General features: G+C 44.5%; 3 protein-coding genes across 23 annotated transcripts in view; 2 read left to right on the top strand and 1 right to left on the bottom strand.

The window, feature by feature from the left end:
* GOLGB1 (golgin B1) overlaps positions 1-9,730 on the bottom strand; it is a 46,265-nt gene extending 36,535 nt beyond the window's left edge. For 7 of the 21 annotated variants that reach the window (XR_003989475.1, XM_030472124.1, XM_030472111.1 and 4 more), the window contains exons 1-5: positions 9,365-9,427; positions 6,965-7,088; positions 6,200-6,348; positions 5,300-5,452; positions 1,327-1,485 (exon numbers count right to left, since the gene is read on the bottom strand). Coding sequence is in view for 20 of the 21 variants with exons in the window: in XM_030472124.1 (XP_030327984.1) it covers positions 1,327-1,485; positions 5,300-5,452; positions 6,200-6,348; positions 6,965-7,079 (576 nt within the window). In the remaining variant the exon portion in view is untranslated. Of the gene's footprint in view, positions 1-1,326; positions 1,489-5,299; positions 5,453-6,199; positions 6,353-6,964; positions 7,089-7,802; positions 7,933-9,033; positions 9,169-9,364; positions 9,473-9,641 lie in introns of those variants that run through there. The other 14 variants (XM_030472120.1, XM_030472123.1, XM_030472118.1 and 11 more) reach the window with 13 other exon arrangements.
* A 2,367-nt stretch (positions 9,731-12,097) lies between these two features.
* LOC115601731 (guanylyl cyclase-activating protein 1-like) lies at positions 12,098-19,368 on the top strand. Its single transcript, XM_030472071.1, has 4 exons — positions 12,098-12,356; positions 15,284-15,433; positions 17,748-17,838; positions 18,890-19,368. The coding sequence occupies exons 1-4, from the start codon at positions 12,159-12,161 to the stop codon at positions 19,015-19,017; spliced, it is 567 nt and encodes a 188-aa protein (XP_030327931.1). The 5' UTR covers positions 12,098-12,158; the 3' UTR covers positions 19,018-19,368.
* Positions 19,369-21,516: 2,148 nt separating this feature from the next.
* Positions 21,517-26,846, top strand: NAA20 (N-alpha-acetyltransferase 20, NatB catalytic subunit). Its single transcript, XM_030472070.1, has 6 exons — positions 21,517-22,718; positions 22,884-22,908; positions 22,985-23,075; positions 24,297-24,432; positions 25,447-25,592; positions 26,518-26,846. Exons 1-6 carry the CDS (start codon positions 22,666-22,668, stop codon positions 26,601-26,603), a joined length of 537 nt encoding a protein of 178 aa, XP_030327930.1. The 5' UTR covers positions 21,517-22,665; the 3' UTR covers positions 26,604-26,846.
* Positions 26,847-27,389: the final 543 nt, after the last annotated feature.

Here is a 27,389-nt window from a genome sequence, read left to right as displayed (position 1 = left end):
GATCACTAGCGAGGATCAAGCCAGAATAGCTGGCAAGTAGGTGAAGTAACCTGGGAGCTAAGACAGAGAGGGGATGTGGCCCAAGAGACTGACCACAGGCAGACTTGGCTACTGGATGGACCAGGGAAATTCTGGCCAGCTACCAAACACCACAGGGTATTGAGGGTCTCCAAGGACAAGACCTGCTTTTAGAATCATGGAATCAATGAGGTTGGAAAAGACCTTTAAAATCATCAAGTCCAACCTTCACCCCACGACTGCCAAGTCCACCACTAAAGCATGTCACTTTTGTGTATGTGCAAATCTCTAAGAGAGCTAGCTACTGGAGAGACCAGGGGAGCCCTGGTCAGCTGTATGTATGCACATGCCTGTGTCTCTAAAAGTGAGAGCACAGGGAGGTTGGCCACCAGAAGGACCAGGATCCCTGGCCAGGTGTGGTGACGGGGGGTGTGTGTGTGCACAAGCATTAACACCTGCACTTTTATAAAAGCAAGCCAGCACAGGGGGGTGGCTATTGGAGGGACCAGCGGAGTCCCAGCCAGCTCTGTGCACGTGTGTGTGAGCAATGGATCTGTACCAGCAGCTGGAGTGGAACTGTAGGTCCTGAGGCTTTGCATGTCCACATGCCAGCAACTGTGGAGATGTGGACCCAGGGACCAGTCACTGAGCAGATTGAGTGTCTAAGCACAGCTGTTGGCAAGATCCACAATGTACATTTGTATACTCTGATCCGAGCTGCCACAGAGGAATAAGGTGAGGACGCTGGCACCGTTCATACGAGTGCTGGGTGCTTCTGGCTGTGTTATCTATGTGGCTGGTCATGTATGTATACAGGAGTCACACGTGTGCACCGGCTGGGAACACATTCTCAGCCACGCTACTGGCTGGACTCAGGAGCACGGAGCTTTGGCACCCTTGCCTCTGCCAGGCTGAAGGACTTAGCCAGATTCCTTAGCACCATGCCCTCAAGAACAACTGTATCTCAAGTTATGCGGTAACAAAACACATGGGAGTGGTTCAAAGCTGCATCAGAGGAGGTGCAGACTGTACATAAGGAAACATTTATTTACCAACAGAGCAGTCACACACTGGAACTGGATTACCAGAGAGGTGGTCAATGCCCCAAGCCTGTCAGTGGTAGATGCATTTGGACAATATCCTTAACAGCAATGCTTTAACTTTTAGTCAGCCCTGAAGTGGCCAGGCAGTTGGATTAGACAATCGCTGTAGGTCACTTCCAGCTGAACTATCATTCAGCTGTTCAGTGTAAATAGTGGGGTGGGAAACACAGACACACAGACTGATGAATAGATAGTTTTTCTGTACCTGTGTTGCATATTTGATTTCAGCATCTTTCAAATTCACTTTGGCTAGAGCCAGCTGTTCCTGCAGATCCTGAACAGTCTCCTCTCGCTCCCTGAGGAGTTCTTGTAGTGCTTCAGCTTCCTCTCTATGCCTTTCACTTGTATTTTGGTTATTCTGACACTGCCAGAGGAAACAAGTGGGAAGAAAAACAGGAGAAAGTATTGCTGGCCAATGGGAAAAAAAAAAAAAAGTTGGAATGCTCTTGCACTCTGGGCTCCTGACTGGATGCTTATTTCTACAGTTCTTAATTTTCTAAACTTGACATTTTCTTTGCTTCTTTAAATGAAGTCGTCCTGTATTACGTAACTGTTTTCCCTATTTCTGTGTAGATATGAATAAGGTGTCTGATTGAGAAGTGTCAAATCAGTTTGGAATGGCTAATTATCCATGAACACTTACCACAGAAACTAATATATATCATGTCCTTAAATAAAATATGTAATCTACAATGACCAGCTCGATTTGTGAGGCTTTTTAATTTCACAGATTTCTATAATACTAGAAATGAAACAGTTTTTTAATTAGCAATAGAAGAACATTCTCCATATGACAAAAGGACAGACATTAAGTATTCTAAACTACAGAAAATGCCCATGGAAATCTCTCTAGACTAAAGGGATTTATAGTAATGAACTTGTTAGAAACAAGCAAAGGGAACATGCAAACAGTCATCAATTCTGCTCCCCTCTAAGGCACTAAAATCCTCTGTTTATGACCACGAAATTTAAACTTAACCAACATTTTGCATAAAACACGTGCTTCAGCTATGTCACCTCAGCCACACCAGCTCAGACACACCAGCACACTTACACCTGCACTCTTTGTCTTTCAAAGACCACCTGTACGGCAGGCAATTCTGAAACACCACCGTTGCACACCTACTTAGCACAGAGTCAAGTATTAGGTCCAGCATATCAACAATGACACTGAGAAGCAGGAAAAACATCCTTCTATTGTTATGATCTCAGCACTCCCAACTACTTCAGGCACTGAGTACTGGGGACTTTTGACTGAATATATACAAAATGTATCTTTCCTTTTCCTTGTTACAGGTATTGGGTCAAAGATCACCAATAACATATGGAGCCTACAAGTATTCATGTCCTATAAACCCATTCTTAAAAATTTATGAAGGCTTAAACCACGATAGACTTCCAAGTCCACGTAATAAGTAAGAAGTTGCTGTTCCTCAAAATAAGTGTCACCTACAGAGGTCTTTAGAAGCACATAGAATAGGCAGACAAGGAAAGCTTTAATTCTACTTAAGCTCAGTAGAACAGAGAAAAGAAACAATAGAAGTGCAGGAAGCTGTAAGAAGCCAGGGATATACAGAATTTATAAGGCTGGGGCTAAACAGTTGCTAAGGGGGAAAGATCAGTGGATTACTTTGCTTCCTTAAGATTAGCTTTCAGGATTGATATTTACAGTCAGATTTGGAAAAGCTTCTGATAAAGTCCTTACACACTGGCCACTACATGGAGTGCCACAATTAAGGACAGTAACACAGCCACAAAGTTACCAGAGCTCAAACTTTCAAATACAATGTTTTCCCAAAATGTATAAATTGGAACATAATTTGTGTTTAGCCACTTTAAAAGTTTAAAAGGAATCTCACCTGTTCTGTAGACAAATACCAACTACTTCACAAAAAGTTATAAGCTGGTATTTTGATTCTCCTTAAAATGATGCAGTCAAATATCTAATTGGTACTGTTATGTTTTGGGCTTTTAACACGCAGCCTTTCCCTGGGGCCCCCCATCATGAAGAGGGAAAAAAAGCCCTTTGCTTTATTTATTCCTCATGATTTGCAAAGGAACCACTAATGTTCAACACTTCAGCACAACATGCAACCCTAACCTAAATTTCTCATCATCAAATGACAGGTATCTGTCTAGGAAATAACACCATTACTCAAAACAGAATCTACATGAGAAGTAATTATAAATAATTAAAGGAATCTGTAGCTTCTCAGTAGGTCTAACCTTACAAGAAAGTATCTAGAAAGTGCTTTCTGGGTCAAATACATAATACTGCAGATAATTGCCGTAACATCACTTCTCTTAAATGATGTTCTAACCCAAACCCAATAAGGCTTTAGTCCACACCATTTCCACTGGAAATGGTACCAAGGCCTCATTCCTCTAATTAGAAGGCCATTGTATTTAATGACTAATTTACACCCATCCATTCACCTGCCAGTACTGTCCTTTAACAGTTCTCCCAAGTTCTTGGTGCTTACCTTCCTCGTACTACTCTAGAAATTATGTTTCCTCTCTTCCCTGGGTTGACTAACTAGCCAAGCTATTTTGCGTGTCTAGTAAAAGCAGCTACTAGCATGATGGGAGAATGGAAAGTCTTTTGCTGCTCTCAGAATTTCTCTCTCCTAATTCCAAGTGAACAGAACATAACACTCCACGCGAGACCTTGCCACGCTTAGTACAGTAGCTGGAAGGGTAACTTTGCCTTACATAAAAAAAAAAAAAAGAGTAGGCCTCTTTAAAAACCACATTACACTCATTAACTGATAAGCTGTTCCTCCTTTTGCCTTCTTCAACTGAAAAATTAGAATTTTGAAGCAAGAACACTCATTAGCCCATAGCAGTAAGTCTACGCAAAGTAATCCAACAGCACACGGGTCTGCACATACTACATATGCATAAGCTAAACAAAGCCTCAGCAGCATTCATGGTCTTGCAGTATTCAGTGGCAAGATACCACAAGGCCTTTATCTTACACTTCAATAATTTTGATTTGTTTTTATATTATGTTAATCCTCAAGATCACCCAATTCTTCTTCTATGAAAACCGAATACTACTTTGCATTAAGAGCCTCAAAACTGTAGTGCAAAGTAAGAACTTTGCGCTACAGTAGCACATTTCTATGATTTTAAGATGCCATCAATCAAAAATAGTAAGCACAAATCATTGAACCAATCATTACTCCAGTAGTAGTCACCTCTCACCTGACAGCTCTCACGTTCACTCTTTAATGGTTTCCTACAATCTTTTAATCCTTTCAATGTTTCAAATAACCTTTATCTTGTCTGGTTTCATGAAAATTAAGATAAGGAAGAAATTCTTTACTGAGAGAGTGGTGAGGCACTGGAACAGGTTGCCCAAGGATGTTGTGAATGTCCCATCCCTGGCAGTGGTCTTGGACGGGGCTTGGAGCAACCTGCTCTAGTGGAAGGTGTCCCTGCCTGCGGCAGGAGGTTCGAACTGGATGATCTTAAGGTCCTTTCCAACCCAAACCATTCTATGATTCTAAACATCACTTGATGTCCTGCAATCTGTTTGGACTTTTATCACTTCTCCCTTGCCTAGTATTACTAGCTTTAAACAAAACTATGTGATCAACAGAACAATTTTAGGTTTTAAAAAATTACCAGCACTAATGGGAGCAATAGCTTCTTTTATGTCTTGATGTAGAACATTTTCCCCTCATTTTTTACCTAGCTTTACACAATTATGGCTTGTTAGCCATAAAACTTTGTGGTGGCACAGGAAGCTACATGGCTGGAAATTGTTTTTTTACATTTAAGTTACTGCCTTTCAATTTTAATGGCCTCCTTGTTCTTGAATTTCAGCCAACTTTCCCTCTCCTTTGCTTTACTCACATCACAGTTAACATTTTGAAACTTACAGCTCACACAGACATGCAATTTCTGCAGAAAAGAACTTAGCTACAACAGATTACTGAAGGTATGCAAAGTGAAACTGGCCCATACCCTTCAGCAGATCAAGCTGTGTACTCCAAGGGCATCTGCAGTACAAGGAAGCTGGACAGACCGGCTTCCTACAGCACAGACATCCTTGCTAACAATGTCCTGCTAACAAGACAGGACCTGCTAGCTCACTGGGACCTAAAATGTAGGGTGGCACCAGATTATCAGTAGATGCTAAGATCTACTGTTCTTAGCCCTGTTCTCCCAACCTTGGGACACACTTGCTCTTCTGGTAAGGTCTGTGCAGGCAATGGTGATCCTTTCTCTGCCAGCTCCTCAATGCGTTTGTTCAGAGAGGCCAGTTTGGCTTTGGCCTGAAGTTTAAGCTTCATCAGCTTGGCATCTGCAGCTTCTCGTTCTTCCTGGAAAAGAAGGATACAAACCGACTGCACTTAAAATTCCAGTGCTCTCACCCTGAAAGCACCACTTGGAAAGGTTACATAATTTGTTGGTCTGCTGTTCTTTGTCCAAACCTGCTTTCAGTAACAGTGCTACCTAAAACACATCCAGGAAACAAATTTGCTCTGGAAGACTACATACAGCAGAACACTTCTGCTCTAGCATTTTCTCTTCAAGGGACAGACCACTTGACAGACTTCTCCTAGCAGTTAGTACAAACTCAGTTATATGCAGTCCCTCAACAACATCTTAAGTAACTGCATTTTCTTTCATGTCATGCCTCAGGATATTCAATATTTATCTTTGGTTACATACCAAAAAGCCACTGGACTATTGGGTGACTACAGCACAGCCTACACTGTCTCGAACACTCTGAAGTGGGGAAAAAAAAAACCTCACAAAAAGATTAGTATTTATTGCGAGCCACCAGGAAACTGTAGGGGCCTTGAAGGGCCCCGAGATAAAATGCTACATAACTTGGATGTAACTTATCTCTCCTAGAAGGAATTACCCCTAACCAATACAAACAGAAGCTATCCTACATCTCTTGGCTTAGGGTCCATTCTTTGGATTCCAGTAATTCTCTGGAATTGATGCATTTAGTAGTGAAAGTGCCTCAAATGTTCAAAAGAAACCAGAAACTGGCTTGCACAGAAAGGTGAAGCAGCATTTTACTCTTGCTCCCAGGTCCCCAGTGAAAGAAATGATACCTTAAGTACAGTTTCTTTTTGCTGGAGCAGGGCATCCTTTTCTCGGATCAAATCCTTCAGCTGAACAACCAGTTTTTCTGTTTGCGCCAGGCGCTCCAAGAGCTCCTCAGGTGCCTCCTCCATGCTTCCTGCTTCTGGTTCTACAGCTTCTATCTGAAACAGTGAAATAAATGCTCTGGAGGAAAAAAGCCTCAACAGTCCAAAAGGGCAACATAAAGGTCAAGCCTTCTACTGTCAGGCATTCATCCAGAGCTCCCCTTTCCGCTGCACACAATCATTGGTATTCTTAAATAAATAAATAAATAAATGAAAATCTTTCTTCACCCCAATTCCAGTTTGTTTTCCAGGATTACCTTGACATATGGAAACTAAGGGGACAACTAAGCATGACAGATTTGGTGGCCTTTATGATGGGGCTGTGACGTTGGCAGATAAGGGAAGACTGACTGATGTTATCTACCTGGACTTGTGCAAGGCACTTGACACTGTCCTGCATGACATCTTTTTCTCTAAATTGGAGAGACATGGATTTGATGGATGGACCACTTAGTGGATAACAAATTAGTTGGATGATAGCACTCAAAAAGAGCTAAGGTCAATTGCTGACTTAAGGGGTCAAGAATCTAAGAGAAGCAGAGCAGAATGACAGCTTAGTCTAGTGCTCAACAATGAAGAAGTAGGAAACAATTCTCACTGCAGTCAAATAATTCACACTCCCCAAACTATCTCTGAACAAGATCTGGAAGTCTTTATATAACATTGTACTTACAGGAATAGAGGATTCAGTAACTGAATCTCCAGCTTCAGTAACTGCATCTCCATCATCACCTGACAGCTCTTGCAAAACAGAACTTGCTAAACCTGACAAACGGCTCAGCATCTTCAGCCTAAAACAAAACAAAGCATCAGAATACAGTTACAGAGGCAAAACTGCTAAGAAGAAAAGCATCACTTGATTTAGGAATGATAGAACCAACAGATGAAATATTGAAGTGGTATTAGAAATACAGAAAGAAGTAGAATCTAGGCATCTGCAGACATCCACTGCAACCAGAAATGTGTAGAGCTCAGCACATATCTGCATGCCACAGGCATTACAATTTCAAGCATGCATACATGGAGTATGTTAAGATTCCCTGGCCTCTGCCCAGGCTGGCTACACTAACACAATACCGAACTCTAGCTAATATGCCTTGCAGGGCTTGGCTCACAGTTGGCTTCTTCAAAATGCAAACAGAGGAACTAAGGCCTGTCTGCACCTGTTTGCACAGGCATGGCCTTTAATAACCTGAACTCAAGTCTTATAGATTCATGTCTTTTGAACTCACTTTTAAATCCTATTATCAGGTGAACTGAACACAACAAGGGATGAGAAGGGGAATGAAAACTGATTCTACAATTATATAAACAGCAACAGGAACCCCAGGGAAAACACAGGCCCACTGCTAAACAGACACAATCCTGAACAATGTGCTCTAGGTAACCCTGCTTGAGCAGGCAGATTGGACTAGATGAGCCCTGATGATCCGTTCCTCTCTCAACCATTCTGTGATTCTCTAAATGTGGCAGGCGACCTGATCACAGAAAAGGCTGAGGTACTCACTGTCTCCTTTCCCTCAGCTTTTAGTGGCAAGACCAGACTTCAGGAATCCCGGTCCACTGACACCTGATGGAAAGTTTAGAGAAAATAAGTTCCTGGTCCTGGAACAGGTTGCCCAAAGTGGTGGCAAATGCTCTATCCCTGGCAGTTTTCAAGGCCAGGTTGGACAGAGCCTTGGGTGACATGGTCTAGGGTGAGGCGTCCCTGCCCATGGCAGGGGGTTGGAACTGGATGATCTTAAGGTCCTTTCCAACCCAAACCATTCTGTGATTCTATGATTCTATGAACTAGCACAATGTAGCTCTAAATACTGTCCCAAAGCCAACAAGCCACACACAAGGTGGCAGCTGTCTTAAGCATTAACATCAAGGACTTATGGCAGGAATACCTTGGTGCTTGCACTTCATATTTACTTCTGAACTCATAGCAGGGAAGCATTATACAGTGCTGGCCAATTTCCTCATAAACAGGAGTAGACAAACACAAAAGGACACAGGTTATTCTGTGTTCCACTGCCTCACCCAAATAAAGTAAACAGTACAGCTCTCAAAGGCAGGACTATTGCTCTTCCAGGGTCATACTGGCTTTGGTATGGATTTCCATTTTTGTAACGAACAGCAGAACACAAAAGCCCTACACTGCGTTCCTGATGTAAGCCAGTACAGTTTGTATCCTGTCTGTAGTTGAAAGTAGTGTTTTACTCAGCATTCTTGTTGTGAGACTTTAACACTGGGACTACCAGTGGTGCTCTAGAAGAGGCTCCTTTACTTTGATATATAATTCCCCTACCAACCCAAACAGGCTAAGTCCATTACTAGTCACAGGACAACCTGCATATGAGCAATAAGCAGTGCATAAATCCATGTATTCTACCTCTAGGCTTCAACCATAGGGAAGACAGACTTGACAGTGGCTTTCCCTAATTTATTCTAAGTTTATTCTACATAAATTAAGTTTAACTCTTTGCATTTCCTTTCTTTTTAAGACAAACAGGCATTGAAGACATTGCTGCTTTACACCAGCCCTGGACCAAAGCTCTTGCACTATGCAGAAAGGCTCTGAAAGGCACAAGGATCCAATGAGAGCAACAGATCACGGCTAGCGCAGTCACTTGGTGACAGGCCTCCGAAGCCAGCAACAACCTTCACCAAGGGACGGGGTGATACGGCTACAGGAACACTTGGATGCCCCACCAATCCCGTAGATATACCGAGAGCTTAGTTGTGCGCAATACCTCCAGCCAGCCTCACAAACCAGAAGCGTTTCCAGGCCTGGGTCCACTGCCGGTTACCGCCGGGCACCACACTCAGACCGTCAGCGAAAGGCAGCACTATCGCAGCACTGGCATCGGCGCGGTGGGGCCGGGCCGGGCCGCACCACGGAGCCCAAGAGCGAGAGAGGACATTAGCCCGGCCGCTGCTCCTCACCGCCCCGGACCTCAAGAAGCTGCCAACCAGCCCCCTTGCTCCTTAGGCCCTGCACGCCGGCAGGAGAGTCCCAGGGCTGCACGGCGTAAGGAGCCCAGTCGGGGACCACCGCCGAGAGCCGTGCGACAGCGCCCACGCCGCGAACCGCAAAGAGCGGAGAAACAACGGCGAGCGGGGAACCACCGACCTGCCGACAGCGCCCACCCTGCGAACCGCACACACCAAGCGGGGAATCATTGACCTGCCAACATCCCCTCCCCGCGAACCGAACACAACGAGCGGGGAACCCCTGACCTGCCAACATCCCCTCCCCGCGAACCGCACACAACGGAGGGACAACACCGAGCAGAGAACCACTGACCTGCAGACAGCGCCCACCCCACGAACCGCACACAGGAACCGAGGAACCACTGACCTGCCAACATCACCAACCCGGCGGCCGCAGCGACGGCTCCGTCGCTCTAAACCAACCCCGCCCCCAGCCAGCTCAGCACCGGAACACTCATCCGCCGCTTCCGCCTCGACCAGGACAGCCAATCAGCTGCGAAAACACGGAGATGTACGTGACCATCAGCTAATTGAGACGGAGCAACCGCCTTGGCGCCATGGTTATCCTGCAACATGGCACAAAGTCACCAATCCCGAGCGGGTCTCTGGGACACGCCCAAAACCAAGCAAACAACCAATCAGAAAGGCGCTCTGGGCCATGGCTGGGGGTGTGGCAGTGACTGGGTGTGTGCGTCACGTCCGGTGGCGCGGATGGGGACTGGGCGGAGGGCGGCCGGTGGGGACGGTTAGGGCCAGCCGCTGCAACCTGGAGCAACCTGCTCTAGTGGAAGGTGTCCCTGCCCCTGGCAGGGGCTTGCAGCTGGATGAACTTTAAGGTCCCTCCGAACCCAAACCAGTCTGTAATTCTATGATTCTAACAAGCACATATGTTTCTTGTGCTGGAGGTCACAGGGCTGGACACAACACTCCAGGTGGGGTATGAGCAGAGTAGAGGGTTGAGGTCTTCCTCAACCCGTGGCCACCTCTTGTGATGTAGGCCAGCACACTGGGGGGTTGTGGGCTCAAGTGCACCCTGCGAGGTCATGGGGAGCTTCTTGTCACGCACCACCCCAAGTCCTTCTCCTCAGGGTTGCTCCATCCAGTCTCCCTCAGCATGTGTTTGTGCTTGGGATTGCCCCGGCCCATGTGCAGAACCTTGCCCTCGGCCTTGTTGAACTCCTTGAGGTTCACACAGTGCCACATCTTTGTCCCGTCCAGGTCCCTCTGGATCCCATCCCTTCCCTCCCACACCACACCACACAGCTCGGTGTCATCACAAACTTGCTGAGGGTACTCAATCCCACTGTCCGTGTCACTGACAAAGACACTGAACAGCGCCAGTCCCAGTGCTGACCCCTGAGGAACACCACTTGTCACTGGTCTCCATTTGGACATCGAGCCATTGACCACAACTCACTGAGTGTAACCATCCAACCAATTCCTTATCCACTGAGTGGTCCACCCATCAAAACCATCTCTCCAATTTAGAGACAAGGATGTCATATGTGCTAAGGAAGAAGCTGCTAAATAGTTAATATCTCTTAACAGTGTGGGACAGTGTCAAACTTTGCACAACTGCAGGCAGATGATATCAGTCATTCTTCACTTATCTATTCACTTCACTTATCTATTCACTTCACTATGACCAACTCTATTATCCTGTCATAGAAAGGCACCAGATTTGTCAGGCAGTTTGCCTTTAGTGAAGCCATGTTGGCTGTCACCAGTCACCTCCCTATTGTTCATGTGCCTGAGCATATTTTTCCAGGAGGATCCGCTCATGAAGACTTTATGAAGTTTGAGCAGCACAAGCATTTTCCCATGCTTGTTCATCCCCAAACCACCTAGACCCATCCCTTTCCCCATCTTTGGTTCCTCCCGTAAACCTCCCGTTATAACTTGTGCAATCCCTAAATGCTCTTCCCCAGCACTCAACAGTTTCCCATACCCCTAGGCAGTAACCCCACTCAGCCTGTAAGGTATTCTGCCAGCTTCTTCCATTGACTCATCGTAATGGGTATCACCTCCAGGTTCATGGGGCTGATAGCTCCCCTATGACAGCCTTAGAAGGAGCTGCAACAGAGGCTTCATTTCTCCTACTGGGTTATTTGGGTTCCTCAGCTTGTGGTTGTCTCTTTTTGCTCCTTCATGTTTGTGCAGATGAGACTTTTATGGGTTGATTGCACTTCTCTGGTGGTTCTGGGATTAGCCAGGTCAGGGCATTATTTGGGTTTTCCAACCTGCCATCATCCCTTTGTGTGTGTGAAGATGAGCTTTCTCCCACATAGCCTAACATTATGATGAGCTGCTTCTGTAACACTTTCTGGTCCTATACACTAAGTTATCCAACATTTCTATTTGAGAAAAGAGACTCTCAAATCCAGTTAGATTAGCAGATTTTTACTTCACCTCAAATCCCACATCTTGTAGATTTTTCCTCTTACCTTCATGTATAATTATACTGTCCTGGGATCAGCTACAGCAGTCATTTTTTCTCCTTCTTAGTAGCTGGTGCAGTGCTGTGTTTTTGTATGCATCACAAAATACCTATACCAAGGCTAAAAATAGTGTACCAGTATAGCTCCTGAAGCCAGTGTCTGATTAACTTTCTCACCCTTTCTGATTTGGCTCCTGAAATAGCAGGGATTTGCTAGATTATCTTGCACCTACTTTCCATTCTAAGAAGACAGTATCATTGAAACTTTCAGGTTTGTAAATTGTCCTCTAAGCAGATTAACATTTATAATTGGCTTGTGGAAAGTCGGATCCCCCACTTAACTGACACTAACGTCAAATGTGGACAGGAGCAGACAGGCAGTGCTGCGAGAGCAACAGGAGGAAGAGGCTCTTTCCTGTAGCATCCTTCTTCTGGTCACACATACATATGGGGAACAACAGCAGCTCTACAGTGGATGATTTGCAGGCTGTTGAGATCCACCACTGGTACAAAAAGTTCATGATGGAGTGTCCTTCTGGACAGCTGACGGAGCATGAATTTAAACAGTTCTTCGGACTTCGAGGGCTGGATCCAGAGGCCAATGAGTACATTGAGCAGATGTTCCGCACATTTGATATGAATAAGGTGAGTTCTCCTGCAAGGAGATTAACTGCCGCATACTGCTTAAAAATGAACCAACTCCTGCACTTTTAGATTCCCTCATATTCTCCTACAAACATTGTTGTGGAAAGCTGCTGAGGGACACTAACATAAAGTTAGCTAAATGCAAGGAGCAAATGAATGTGTATAATAATGACATAGATAACATAACCACAGGTAATAACATGTTATTATCTAACCACCTCGTGCAAATTCATCCTTGAATTTTGAGAATTCCTTATGGTGTATTAATTGACTTGGCCTTATTTGACTAGCAAAATACTAACAAAAGGAGATTTCATTATTATTCTTATATGTTCTTATTACTCAAAAATATATCTGCATTAGACAGTAGAGACTACAAGAATCAAATACAATAGAAATCATTATTACATTCAGAGAGGAATTAACTTCCAGGTATTTGGCAGCTGAAATTCACACTGCAGACAGACTGGGCAGACGATCAGTGTGGCTCTCCTCAGTGCTAGGAGCTTTAGCAGGTACCAGGAGCTAGGAGGTAGGTAGTATTCCTCACTGTGACAGGCAACCACTGGCTGTCTTTAAGGTAAGAACCAGTAGCCCCTATAATTCCTTTAAGCATGCAATGGCCCTCACTTTTGCCTGTTTTTATCCATATTTACTCAAGCCTATGCTTGAAGGCCTGTAACCTCAGTAACAGAGAAATTTGGGTTTATGACAGCCTGGAAAATTCAGCTTTGCTCTCTGCTCCAAAGTTCTGAAATGGCTGGAGCAAATGACTGTGAATCAAGGAGGGGCATGCCACAGAGACACATGAAACAGGTGGGAAATCACAGGGTCAGTTTTGAAGAAGGAAAGCCCAGGGACTGAGCAAAGAACATTGGACAACATGTGAGAACGCATAATCCATTAAGGAACTCTAAGGAATATTACAAAATTCTTAAAGCAGCCAGACTCCATTAAGGTAGCTGAGGCTTTGTGGTGGATGTAATGACTGGAAATGACTGCACATCTCAAAGAACATCCTTTCTCATCCTGAAGTTCTCTGTGCCCTGGATGATGATAATGATGAGAAGCAGTTTAATAAACTAAGCCAATGCATTTGCAGTTCTTGCACAAGTCTTTCTCTTTACTTCTGCCATTTCTTGGGATATTTAAGGACTTCAAAATTTGCTCAAGGATGTTACACATCCCAAAGTTCTCCAGTAAGCCCCATGTTATGCAGTAAACAATGTTTTAAAAAGACTCTCAAATTCAAATTTGGTCATACAAAGATGAAAAGCTATCTTCTAAATAAAGTGATAGTGATCTCAAGGGGAATGAAGTAAGATTGTGGCAACTAGTGGAGATGGACCTACATCAGTTAATCTTAGCCTGTAATAGTTAGCCACTTAATCTAAGCTCCTTTTATAAACAAGGGCAAGGAACAGCACCCAGAGGAAGAGCCACTCTGTTGTAATGCAGGTGATTATGGATGGAATCATCTGGCCCCTGGACCTTCAGATGCTGAGGACAAAAAGGACAAATTTTCAGAGTTATTTTAAAAATTGCACTCATGCCCTTCTTGTCACCTTTAGAGCTGTTTTTGTTTTCCATGAGTTTGCTCAACGAAGTTATGAAAAACTCACATAATGGGAATACTACAGTGGTCCTGGATGAATATTTGAAAATGTCATGATGCTTGCTGTAAAGCAGCAGTGCTCTGCTAGACCACCTGCTTATTTACATTGATTCCGGAAAGGCACCCGACTTTGTTTAAATACCTCAATAAATGAAAGCTTCATTTTTATGCTCTGTAATTTGTTGAAGTAATTATTCAGAATCTTTGACAGAAATACACACCTTTTTTTTTGTTTCTTTTTAACCACTTCAAATTTTAGTCAGTGTTAAGTTTAGGGATTATGAATCTTTATTGTCAGGCATTTTTCTCCCAGAGGAAACAAGAGATTTTTAAGTTTCTTTGTAGATTCAAGAAATCAAATTTTTAAAAACCTAAATACAAAACATTTTTCCCAGCTGTCAAATCAAATGAAGATATTTAAAAAATATCTTCAGTCACTTCTTTTTTTCCAGAGAATAGAGAAGAGATCTATGGCTCACTGAAATAGCAGTAATTTCCCACAAAGACAAAGCAGACTAGTACAGAAAACCTAAGGTAGAATTACCTTCTGCTTTTCTTGCAGCCAGGGCTCTGGGTCAGTTTTCTCTCCCAGTAGGCCATAGGCAGTCAGCTCTGGTGGGCAGAGAGGGGCTTGTTTACACTGGCCATGAGAAGCTTCCCATGACCCAGCTTCAATGTGCGCTTGAGCCCAGAACCCCCCCGTGTGCTGGGCTGCACCCCCAGAGCGTGAGCAGCAGGTTGAAAGAGGGGATTCTCCCCCTCTGCTGCGCTCTGGGGAGACCCCCCCCTGCAGTCCTGATCCAGCTCTGGGGCAACAGCACAAGAGGGACGTGCAGCTGCTGGAGCGAGTCCAGAGGAGGCCACGGAGATGCTGCGAGGGCTGGAGCAGCTCTGCTCCGGAGCTACGCTGAGAGAGCTGGGCTGGTTCAGCCTGGAGAAGAGAAGGCTCCTTAAGGGGAGACCTTAGAGCAGCCGCCCGTGTCTAAAGGGGCTACAGGAAACCTGGACAGGGGCTTTGGACAAGGGCCTGTAGGGACAGGACAAGGGGGAATGGCTTTAAACTGAATTAGATATAAGGAAGCAGTTCTTTCCTGTGAGGGTGCTGAGGCGCTGGCACAGGGTGCCCAGAGAAGCTGTGGCTGCCCCATCCCTGGCAGTGTTCAAGGCCAGGTTAGACGGGGCTTGGAGCAACCTGGTCTATTTTTTCTTTCTCTTTTAGCTGTGAATCTAGATAGCAATATGGTAAAACAGCTTCAGAGCAGCAACTCCCTCAGTTTGTTCCTGTCACAATTTGGTTTCCATTTTCCTACAGGATGGATATATTGACTTCATGGAATATGTGGCTGCCCTCAGCCTCGTTCTCCGTGGGAAGATGGAGCAGAAATTGCGGTGGTATTTCAAGCTCTATGATGTAGATGGCAACGGCTGCATTGATCGACATGAATTGCTCAACATCATTAAGGTGAATCTGCAGGGATCTGTGTTCTTTTCTTTTTCCTTAAAGACAAATTTCACCACACATGTAAGACTTTTGCTATTCCCCATATGGATGATCCTGGATGAGACCTTCTTTAACAGCATTCTTTCTTTTAGCAGAATTCCCCACAATCTCATAGTCCAGCACAGCATATGCTCCAGCATAGTAAACTCCATACATTTTTTTAGCTGCCTAGGACCTACATTGCACTTTCCAAGATTTCAGACTCGGTGATTGTCAGCTGTGGTCTCTGCAACATGTCCTTCATATCTCCTTTTCCCCATGTGAATAGTAGTTGGAGAGTTGCTCCCAGTTAGCTTTTTAGAACCAGCTCCTAAATGCCGATGTAATAAAACATTTCTGACTCTGGCAAATAGTTTGAAGAAGAATGACTGTCAATTAAAAAAAAAAAAAAGAAAAAAAAGAAGTATACAAATAGCTATTGTGGAAGGTGTTGGAATTACAGGCATAAAGATGACCTTATGAATATCTCAGAATGAATTACGCTGTAGAGTCTGGAAAACTAGAAAGATGCAGAAGAGATTCAATGACCCTAAATAATTTATGTTTCTGAATAAGAAAGTCAGAAAATGGATTTGATAAAGATTTGAAGCCTGAGTTGTCACAAATAAAACCACTGAAAATATGTTAGCAATGCATTCTCATCTGGATATGAATTTTAGTGCTAGGCATTGAGAGACCAAACCAAATCGAAAATATACATCCTCTTACTAATAACTTGCAATAGAAATACACAGACATCACAGTGAAGCAAGAAATATTAATTGTTTAACACAGAGCTCTTGAAAAACAAGTCCTGTGGGTGATAACTGGTGGCAATTGTCCTGGGTTCAGCTGTAACATTTTTCTCCTTCTTAGTAGCTGGTGCAGTGCTGTGTTTTTGGCTTTAGTCTGAGAACAAAGCTGATAATACGCCAATGCTTTTAGTTGTTGCTAAGTAATGTTTACTCTGATCAAGGACTTTTCAGTCTCATGCTCTGCCAGTGAGGAGGGGCACAGGAAGCTGGGAGAAAGCAGAAACAGGACCCAAACCTGACCTGAACTAGCCAAAGGGGTATTCCATCCCACAGCACATCGTGCCTGTTATAGAAACTGGGGGGAGTTTTACTCAGAAGGCCCAGATCGCTGCTCAGGTTGGGCTGGGTATCGGTGAGCAGGTGCTGAGCAATTGTGTTGGGCATCACTTGTGTTTATTGTTTTCTTTTCCTTTTCCCCTTTTAGTTTTATATTCTTATATTCTCTCCCCTTGTTATTTCCCTTATCATTATTATTATTGGTCGTAGCAGTAGTGGTTTTGTATTATACCTTAGTTACTGGACTGCTCTTATCTCAACCCGTGGGATTTACATTTTTTCGATTCCCCTCCCCATCCCTCTGGGAGCCGGGGCGGGGGGGGAAAAAGGGGGGTGTGAGCGAGCGGCTGCGTGGTTCTGAGTTACCGGCTGGGCTTAAACCATGACAGCAATGAATTTACTGCCCTCTGACTTTTGCGTAGTTCAGTGTCTTTTTATGGCAGCCTTAGCAAGTTGTTGAGGTGATACTTAGTTTCAGTAAAATGGAATTTGAAAAAGAACAAAGAACCCACATATCAGAAGGTAAAAACTAGAAAATAAGTAGTCTTAGAATCAATATGAAGGCTCTGGAATCACGTATTTCCTTTCCTTAAACAAAGGAAAAAATAAGGCATGGAAAGAAAAGAGAACCCTGCACTGTATGGTTATGGATAATATGAATTGTAGTAAACAGTAATGAATAATGATTAACCTTTGTTAAGCTGAAAATTAATTTCCAGTGAGCTTTAGGGAGAAACATGACATACAGGAAGCAGTATATAAATGGAAATAGGAAAAGCAAGAATAGAAATAAATGATCACAGCTTATAACAAAGGAATTTCATAATGTCAAATGCAGAGGGTGTTTGACAGTGTTTACGGGGCTTGGTGGACCATAGGGTAATAAAAAGTGAATCATGTAGGTGGATCCTGATTCTGCCATTTCTGCAGTGCTTAACTGCTACCTAAGCAGATTTAGGGTGATCTTTTGGGTTTCCTTGCTCATTCCATGCTTTAGAACCATGCTCCCTTTGCACCTTTCAGAGCCAACTGTAAGGCCTGATGATTTCTGCTGTGTTTACCTATGATGCTGGTTCATTTGTGTGGGGAAGGTACCAGGCATGACTGTCTTGTTCTGAATCGATGCTGGCAGGCTGCAGTGGAATCTGTCTTGTTTTTTCGGAGCCATTGAGCAGCTTCCTGTTATTCTTGCTCTTTTCTTTTAGGCTATTCGAGCTATTAATGGTGGTGACCATGAAACTAGTGCAGAAGAGTTCACCAACCGAGTCTTCAACAAAATTGATGTGAATGGAGATGGTAAAATCCTTGTCTATGTCATCCAAGACAGATAGTCTCTGTGCTACACAGAGACATCCACGTCTTCCTTTCTTGATTGAACTTTATGCCTCCTCATTTTATATTTGTGTGTTATATGAATTCTCCTCCAGGAATGTATTCTCCATGAATTTTGTGAAGCATTCTTTCCTTGCATCATACATAATCAGTATGACAGGATTTGTTCCCCACACAAAGTCTCAGCTATGTTCTGTCCACATGAATTTGTTGGTGGGGTTTTGGAGCCGGTTTGTTTGGTTTGGGTTTGGTTGTTTTTTTTTTTCCTTTTTGTATGTTGCTGTGTAGCTGGTGTCAGAGGTAGAAGTGGGAAATATCAACAGATGTCCCCAGCTGCTCCTAAATATTTCAGCAGCAGCAGGGAAAGGAAGAATTGGAATTTAATGTTGAAGTTCACGGTTTCTTCACTGGGTCTGCTATAGGCAGTACAGCAAGCACATGAAGTGCTATGGTCCAGTCAGTCAAAAGCTGGTCAAGGCCACTGTAGTTGCTGTTTGTCCCTGAGGCATACATGCTACTTCATGTGCTTATTACCTTCTGACATGCCCTTTCGTTATTTCAGAAGAACTCTGCCAAGCTGCTTCCCTGCACAGGGGTTTTTTGACCTACGACAGAGAACCTATTTCTGCCTGCCACAGCTCCCTTCTGTCACTCCTTTTAAACATGATAACCAGCAAGTATGGGGTAGGTTAGGACCTTGACAGGTTAGGCCAAAAAGGAGGCAACTAATACAGCCTTATTTATAGGATGATCCCACGATGATCCCACTATGATCCCACTCATTAGCTATGCACTTCCTCTATTCTTTCTTATGAACCCTTTCCCTTATGTGGGGAAAGGAAGGAAAGGAAGCTGGAGTAGCCTGCATATCGGGGAAGTTTCATATGAACTTAAAAAGACTCTTAGAACACTGCATGTATAGTAAGCGGTCTCTAAAGTTAGATTACTGTACTCCTTTTCCTGTTCAAATGTGGATTGGCATGATTGTAATTTCTTCTGTCTGTGTCTGACACAGGTGAACTTTCTCTGGAAGAATTTGTGGAGGGAGCAAGGAAAGATGAGGAGTTCATGGAGGTTATGATGAAAAGTTTGGACCTGTCACACATTGTGGCCATGATCAACAACCGTCGGCATAGTGTATAAATCAAGCTGGGGGAAAACACTGTGCCAATAGCCAGAAGGGTGTACACACACCAGAAAGGAGACACAGCATTTTTTACAACAAAAAAATTTCCATAAGCGTGCATATGGAACTAGGAACAGAAAGAAACTGTTGCATTTGTGTATCTGAGTGCCTGTTCCTGTAGAAATATTGAAGCTCAGCCACATACATGCAGGACAGGTTCAGAAAAAATGGATTTGTGTGGCAGTGCTTGACTTGACTTCCTAAAATTTAAAGGCCAAGTTTCCAGGCAGGTATTTCCTCTTTATTCTGTGTCCCTGATTGTGAAGTGGCAATGGACTAAAAGTAACGCTAAGTTTATGAAGACCACTGTCAGAACTGGATGATGGAGTGTGGAGAGTTTCTGATGCGTACAAAGAGGAGCATCAAACTGTTATCAATATAAAGAACTATCAAAAGAATATAACTTCCACTGTTCTTGTCATTGTATTAGAGCATAAACACCAGCATGTTTGTCCATACCACATTTGCTTGGATTTGTTAGTCTCTAGAGAAGTAGCTTTATTCTTAAGGTCTCAAGAACCAAAATAAAAATCAGTCTGACAACAACAAATCTGTTCCCAGCTGCGCTGTCAGTAATGCTGCTGTTCGCAGCTTTCTGTGATCAAAGAGCTCTTTACCAACCAAGTCAGCAGTTTAGGAACAGCTTCTGTAACCAGATAAAATATGCTACTCTGTTTCCCAAAGCAGAAAAATTACCTGAGAAATCAACTATTTTTTACAGTAGTTATCTTACTACTGTCCTCTCATACAACTGAATAAATGAAGTATGTGAAGTTATTCTTTATATTGTTGCTTCACACATCCTTTATTGATTTTTCTTTTTATTCTTGGGGAGAAAACCTAAGAAGCAAAAGAAACAACTCAGCGAGGTGACTTTGTGACTACTGACGTTGATACTCTAGATCAGCATGCCATGAATGACTCTGTGTCTTTGCACACGATGGAAAGAGTGATGTAGCATGATATAAACTGAGCAAACTCTGTCTTGTACACTAACAAGACATGAGGTAAGGTCACAATCAGAAAGTCCTTTGAATCTGGAAAGAGAACCAGAAGTTAAGAGGAATTCAGGAAAAGTTCAGCAGAGTGCCTGTGCGAGTTGGGCATGTTTCTCCTGTGCAGGAGGAAGAACTTGCAGACCAGTAGCAAGAAGAGAGTGGATTTAATCTTGCTTATATTTAAGCTTCTGCGATGTGCATATGTATACCAAAGTGTCCAGGCTTTCATCTAAGTCACAGGAGATTTAGTCAGTATTGTCACTGGAGTGAGTGATCATGTTTAGAGTAGGCACCAACATTTTGCCAGGTGGACTTATACCCCAGGTCCCACTGTTATGTTCATGTCTGCAGTCTTAGAGCAGACACACAACCTGGGTATTGCAAATATCGCTCGTTTCGCCAGGGGATTATTATGAGCATGTGCTGTTGGACTTTGCTGTTCCTTTGGACTGATTGTTGTGGTTTAAACCCAGCCGGTAACTCAGCACCAGCAGCTGCTTGCTCACCCCCCGGGGAGGATGGGGAGGAGAATCGAAGAATTTAAACCCCACGGGTGGAGAGAAGAACAGTTTAGTAACTAAAGTACACTGTAATACTACTACTAATGATAAGAGAAATAACAAGGAAAGAAAATACAAAACCAAAAAAGGGAAAGGGGAAAAACAACACTAACCAGCAGTGATGCCCAATACAATTGCTCAGCACTCGCTGACTGATACCCAGCCCGGGCCAAGCAGTGATCAGCCCCTTCTGGGTAACTCCCCCCACTTTCTATCCCGAGCATGATGTGCTGTGGTACGGAATACCCCTTTGGCTCGTTCAGGTCAGGTGTCCTGCCTCTGCTCCCTCCTGGCTTCTCATGCTCCTCCTCACTGCAGAGCACGAGGGACTGAGAAGTCCATGGTCAGGGCAAGTGCTATTGAGCAACAACTAAACCATTGGTGTGTTATCAGCATTGTTCTCAGACTAAACCCAAAACACAGCACTGCACCCAATACTAGGAAGGAAATTAATTCCATCCCAGCTGGAACCGGGACACTGATGAAGGCTGAGGGGTTGGTTTTCCCCGCCAAGACTCTGTTGAACTGTCCTGTACCTGTTAAAGGTCCTCAGTCCCCTGCAGTGTTGTGGATTACATGTAAGTGTAATTTTAACTATCATATGACATACAGAACCCTCCCCCCCCCCCCCCCCCCCCCCGCTTTTTAGTTCTTAGGAAAGTGAAGAATTTTTGTAAGTGCAACTGACATATTAAAGAAATAACCAAGAAGCTGTAGTTGCCACCACTGTTGCAGCAAGCTGCTATACACAATGTACAGAATTTTTCTCTTGCCTGTATAGTCTTTTGAGGACTCAGTAGTCTGCTCAGAACCCCTCCTGCATTCCCCATTATGTCCCAAGGCTTTCTCTTACCCCTCTTACTCCCTTTGAACCCCTCTAGTCCACTTGCCATCCACTTGAGGTTACTTTAATGAGAAAGTACAATTTAGGCACAAGTGTGGCAAATATTGTAGGAATCATAGCTCGGAGAGACATCATGGGCCAGAGAGGTAGGGAACAGGCAGTACAAAGCAGGCCACAGTGAATAGTATCCTTGTCAATTTGGCTTAGGTGAGGTATATTACTATGTACTGTCCAGAACTCTGAGGTATCCCCTCAGCTCTTAGCACCATTGCTGTGGCCCTCCCGTGTTCTTCTCAGGTCCTTTTCGTTGCCATCCATCTGGGTATCACAGGCATTGCTTCTTACAGGCATCCAGGAGGTGTTTATTTCTGTAGCAGTCTTCCCTAGCATTTCTTAGAGAAGATGTGTATTATTATCAGTGCCTATAAAGGTCCCAGACCAAGGGCTGCCTTCCCGCCCCCTTCCCCATGTTTCCTTTTTTTTTTTTTTTGGTCCATTTCCATGGGGTTTCATCTTCCGAGGTTTCTTCCCTGCGTCCTTCTAGTCTTACGGCCTGCCTCTTGGGCATCTTTCATCCCAGTTTTTAGGGTAACTTTCTGCAACGGGCGGCGGCATTTGACTGCTTTCTCTGGGTCCGCTGTACAGCATCTGTGCCATTGCAGCACCGCAGGGCTTCTTGTCCGGCGGCACTTCCCCTTCTCTGGGAGCTGTCTGGTTCGCATGTGGCGGTCTCGCCTATGACGGTCACACCGTGTGCAGTCTCGGTCTGTGAGACCGAGCCGTCCTGCCTGGGGCTCGCCACGGGGCTGCCCTTGGGCACCGCACAAGCTCTCCCTGCCCCCGCGCCAAGCTCCGAGCGCGCCTCGGACCCGCAGCGCCGCCCCGCCGCTTCGCGCTGCGCTGCAGGCGAGCTCAGCCTCCCCAGCGCTAGCCCTCCTGCTGCTTCCCCCCGCCGCAACCCGGCCGCCTCTGCCCAGTACAGTCCCCGGCGACGGCTCTCCCGGCGCACGCGGGTCACTCCACTTCCGCCTCTCCGTGGCGGAAGGGGCCCTTGAGCGGCGGGAGCCCTTCCGGGGAGGTGGCGACGCCGACGTGTGGAGCGGTGGCGGTAGTGGTGACTGCGGAGGTATCATCATCATCATCATCATCAGCAGCAGCAGCAGCAGCAGCACTAGCACTAGCACTAGCACTAGCACTAGCACCATGACGACGCTCCGGGCCTTCACGTGCGATGATCTCTTCCGCTTCAACAACATGTGAGCACCGGCCTGGCCTGGCCTGGCCTGCCCCGGCCCGGCCCGGCCCCGCCGTGCCCGAGCTCCTCCACACTCGGCCGTGGCTTCCCTCAGGCTCCCCGGGAGCTCGGGGTGCCCCTCGGCGGGCGGGGCCGGGCCGCGGTGACCGCTCTTCTCCCCCCGCAGCAACCTGGACCCGCTGACGGAGACCGTATCCTTCCCGCTGCCGGGGGGAGCGCGGGGCGCAGCGCGGGCAGCCGCAGATTGCTCCTTAACCGAGCGCCCAGTATGGGATCCCGTTCTACCTGCAGTACCTGGCGCACTGGCCCGAGTACTTCATTGTCGCCGAGGCGCCCGGCGGGGAGCTGATGGGTTACAGTGAGTGCGGGGTCCCGGCGCTGCCGTCTCGCTGCGCTGCATGTTGGGGGGTTACAACGCGGAAGCTTTTCCTACTCCTCACTTTTTCCAACAGGGAAGAGGACCGTCACATGGCATCTTCCTGTTTCATACCTTTCTAAGGGTATTAGCTAGTACTCACAGCAGCAGTTTTTGGTTTGGTGTTGCTAGCCTGGCAAGGGCTCTTGGCTGTAGTAACAGGTTTTACACAGGTACAAGCATTTCTGTAATCCCGAATTGAGTCTCTGTGCTCAGCTCTGATCTCACTCTGATCGTAAGTAAAAATGCTGAGCCTGGATTTGGCGTTGTCGTGTAAGGGAAAGCTCTGGGACTGGGTGTCTATTGCTTATTTGCTGTGGAATATTTGTGTTTTGCAGAAATCATTCCACACAGAAACATTGGTTTGTTTGTTCTCCCCCCCCCCCCCCCCCTTAAGGAGCAGAATAAGGAATGGTCTTTGCAGGGAAATAAATTATTGGAAAGGTCTTTGCAGGGAAATAAATTACTCAACATAGTAAAGCTTAAAGCATTTGCTGTACAGAAGGTTTCTCTGTACCTAGCACATCAGTTGCTTATTGGCAGTGACAGATGTTTATAAGAGTACTATGTAGAAGTGTGAGTATTCATTAGTGAGGTAACATTGGTTTGGCTCTGTGTAGAAAGGAGAGGAAATACAGAGAAGCCCCCAAAACACTTCCCACTCCCCTTGTCTTTTCTTCCTTAAACATTCCGTGTTTGTGGGGCCTTGGCTTCTGTTACCAGAAGCTCCTCCACAGTCAGCAAAAGTCTCCAGTAGTTTCCAGGATGGTGACTTAGTTTTGGCTTTCCAGCCCTCCATTCCTCCATTATTTTAGTCAGATCCTGGATTCTACTCAGTTAAAGACTCACAAGAATTCTTTAAAATTTGCATTTGGTAGTCATGCCTGAAACAGGGAATTTTCAGAATATTTGTGGGGTTTTTTTGCTTGGTTTGGTTTTTTTTGTTTTTTTGACATTATCAAGAAACAAGCGTAGCACTTGGGCAAAATAACATTTGTAGTGGTTGCTGAAGCACCGAGTGATAACGTAGGCATCCCTGTGTGAGCCTTTACCACAGTCATTGCAACATTTGTATATATGCTGGGGGGTGCTTTGGTAAAGGTGTAGAGAGTGTGGTGCACTGTTCCAAAGGTGCTGCTGCGCTGATGCTCTCTGTGTTCACAGTAATGGGTAAAGCAGAAGGCTCTGTGGCTAGGGAAGAATGGCATGGACATGTTACTGCCCTCTCTGTTGCACCAGAATTCCGACGGCTGGGTTTGGCTGCTAAACTGATGGAACTTCTGGAGGAAATTTCAGAAAAGTGAGTACTGTCCTTAAATTTATCTTTTAAAACTCAAAGGTTAAATTTATCTTTTAAACTAATCCTTCTGCAGACACCTGTCCATGGCTTAGGTATTGGATTTGCATGAAACATGCCCAGAATTTTGCTTTAAGTAGTCTTCTAACTGACTGAAATTCCCTGTAGTTAGAGAAGATTTTAAAATGTTGCTTTGTTCTGTAAGATCTCAGGGTTCTATGAAAGCTGACTTCCCAGGATGGGCAAGAAGTAGCCTGAATTCCAACAGAGATACTGTATAAAAGGCCCTTTTTCTTCACAGAAAAGAGCTTCATGAAACATCAGCTGCTTCATGCGGGGCCTCAAACACACTTGTTCAGTAATCATGGGCTCCGTGCGATTCCTGCATGCACAGTCTTGGAAAAATTTTGTAGGGCAAACAGTATCTTAGCTCACTGTCTGTTACATGCTTGGGTGTTTGTACCTCCTGAAAGTTTAATTTAGCATCAGATGAACCCAGGGGGGAATGTCCTCACTCGTGCTGGTGGCACAGCCCTATTGCTGTCAGTAGGATCAAAAAATAGTACCATGTTTTGAAAAATTTGCCTTGTGAAAAGGGCTGTCTCCTGTTGGGCAGCTGCATTTTGTGATGTTGCCATCACTCCCCCTGGCCATGCACTTAGAAGGAGGCAGTCCCTAAGCCAGTGCAATTTAAAATGTGGGTTAATTATTTTTTTTAATAGTTTCTTATGGCTATGAGGCATGTGCAGGTGTTCAGCTTGTCCTGTTCTTTCTGTTCATAATTCTGAACCTGCAGTGGCTGTAAAAGCATGGTCAGTGACAAAAATAAAGTTAAATTTGTACTGTATTTGTCCCTTTGTAAAGGAGTGCATCTGTTACCACAGTGTGACAGATGTTGTATTAGTATTCCACATTAACAGACTTGCTCTTGATCTGATTACAAGTTCTGGGTTATTATTTAGAAACACGTTCACTTGGTGCTCCTTACTGTGGTTTTTGGGTTTTATTTTTTCACAGAAAGGGTGGATTTTTCGTCGATCTCTTTGTGAGAGTATCAAACCAGGTTGCAGTAAATATGTATAAGCAACTAGGCTACAGTGTGTACCGAACAGTACTCGAGTACTACTCTGCTAGCAGTGGAGAGCCAGACGAAGATGCTTATGGTACGTACTTGTTCTGCCTCAAGCTAAATGGAAAGATTCTCATGTTGAGGGTTCCTGGGTTTGTTTGTATGATTTTGTTACGTTTTTTTTAATATGAAACAAGTTTGGATAGCTGTTGGTGAATGGGATTTTGTATACTCCTTTAGGTAGCTTCTCCTACTGAAGATTACATCAGTTACAAAACTTAAATCTTGTAGTGTACGCTTCTTGTAGCACCTGTGGCAAAATGCAAAACAAGAATAAATCTGAAAGTACAGAGACACTCATCTTGTACGTAAGATGAAAATAAAAATGCAGTTTCTTACCTAATTTTTCTTTCTGAGGAATGCTCACACCCAGTGGCTGGGCTTTTTGCTACTGTTACTGGGGGAAGGAGTTGCAGTGTTTGCTTCATTTCTTCCCACAAAAGGGACTTGAAACTCTGTTTTTCTCAGATGTCTACCTACCAATTTCCAACTGTCAGTGGTCAACAGTGGCAGAGAACTGGGTGGCATTTTCAGTTTAAAAGGGGAGGAACATGGAAATTCAAGTATGTTAATGTTAATTCTGTTAACAAAACTGAAGTACCAGCTTCGTCTTTCTAGACCTTCTTTCCTTTAAGATCCTCCCCAGTGGGATACCTGGCCATGCTGTGTATCATTTCTGTTCTTGCACTATTCATTTGATATGCAGAAGCACTGTGAAAAACAGGAGCTACAGATAGACATCTTCCAGTGTTGCAGACACTGTAATTCATGTATTTGTCCTTTTAGCCATTTCCTTTCCATTCAATTGAGTTTCGTGCAGTGTTATATTCCAGTTTATAGCATTGCTGCTGAACAATTAAAACTGATCTTACTGCACTGCAGAATTCATTCACTATGGCTTTGTGCATTGACTGTCTTACTAGAGTAGCTTTTTTATTTTTTTTTTCCTTTTGCTACAGATATGAGAAAAGCTCTTTCCAGGGATGCAGAGAAGAAATCGATTATACCTCTGCCTCATCCAGTGAGACCAGAAGACATTGAATAACTGTAAGCTGTGGTTCTCGGGCAACTGAAGAGCGTCAGGTTCCTTCTGTATCCCTGGCCCCCAAGAACTGACGGATGAGAAATCTTAGTCTCAATGTTTTTCATCATGAAATACCAAAAAGCAACATTGAAAAGCTTACTAATGCTGCTCTGTTGGTAATGGCTGCATATTCCTGCACTTACCCCATTATTTTTCCTTTCAAATACTGGAAATTCAGAGACTATTAAAATGGAATTACCTCATGTGTGGTGTTTTCTTGGTTTTCCTTCAACCCAAAAATAACCGAAGTCAGTAACAGTAAAAACTTTTTGCATGCATTTATTCACGACCAATGAAAACACAATACAATATCCAAGAAGCACAGCAGGGGAAAGCAATGTATTAATACTGGCATAGAACATAAAGCTGTTACACATGTAGAAATGTCTTTCCTCTCTTCATGGCACAGGCTTAGGACTGAACTGAGGTTTAGTATTGATTTGAAAAAGCCAGACAACCAAAGCAGTTGATGCTTTCTTTCCACTTTGGACCAGGTTCAAGATGAACTCTGTGTTCTGGGTACCCCCATACTTGCCTTAACATGTTGTGCCCGCTGAAGTAAACCATGGTTAAGATATATTCTTGCTCAACTTCAAGGTCAGTGTAGGATTTCTGAGAAACCTGCATCTTCAGCATCTACAAGCAACCCTGTATCGAGCACTCAGTTAATGGAGAAGCATAGATAAATGTGGGATTGACAGAAATGAAATTTGGAGAACAGAGTTTTAATTGACCGTACAAGATAGG

The sequence above is a fragment of the Strigops habroptila genome, chromosome 3, assembly GCF_004027225.2.
Source record: "Strigops habroptila isolate Jane chromosome 3, bStrHab1.2.pri, whole genome shotgun sequence".
NCBI classification, from domain to species: domain Eukaryota; kingdom Metazoa; phylum Chordata; class Aves; order Psittaciformes; family Psittacidae; genus Strigops; species Strigops habroptila.
This window is presented reverse-complemented; position numbering and strand designations above follow the sequence as displayed.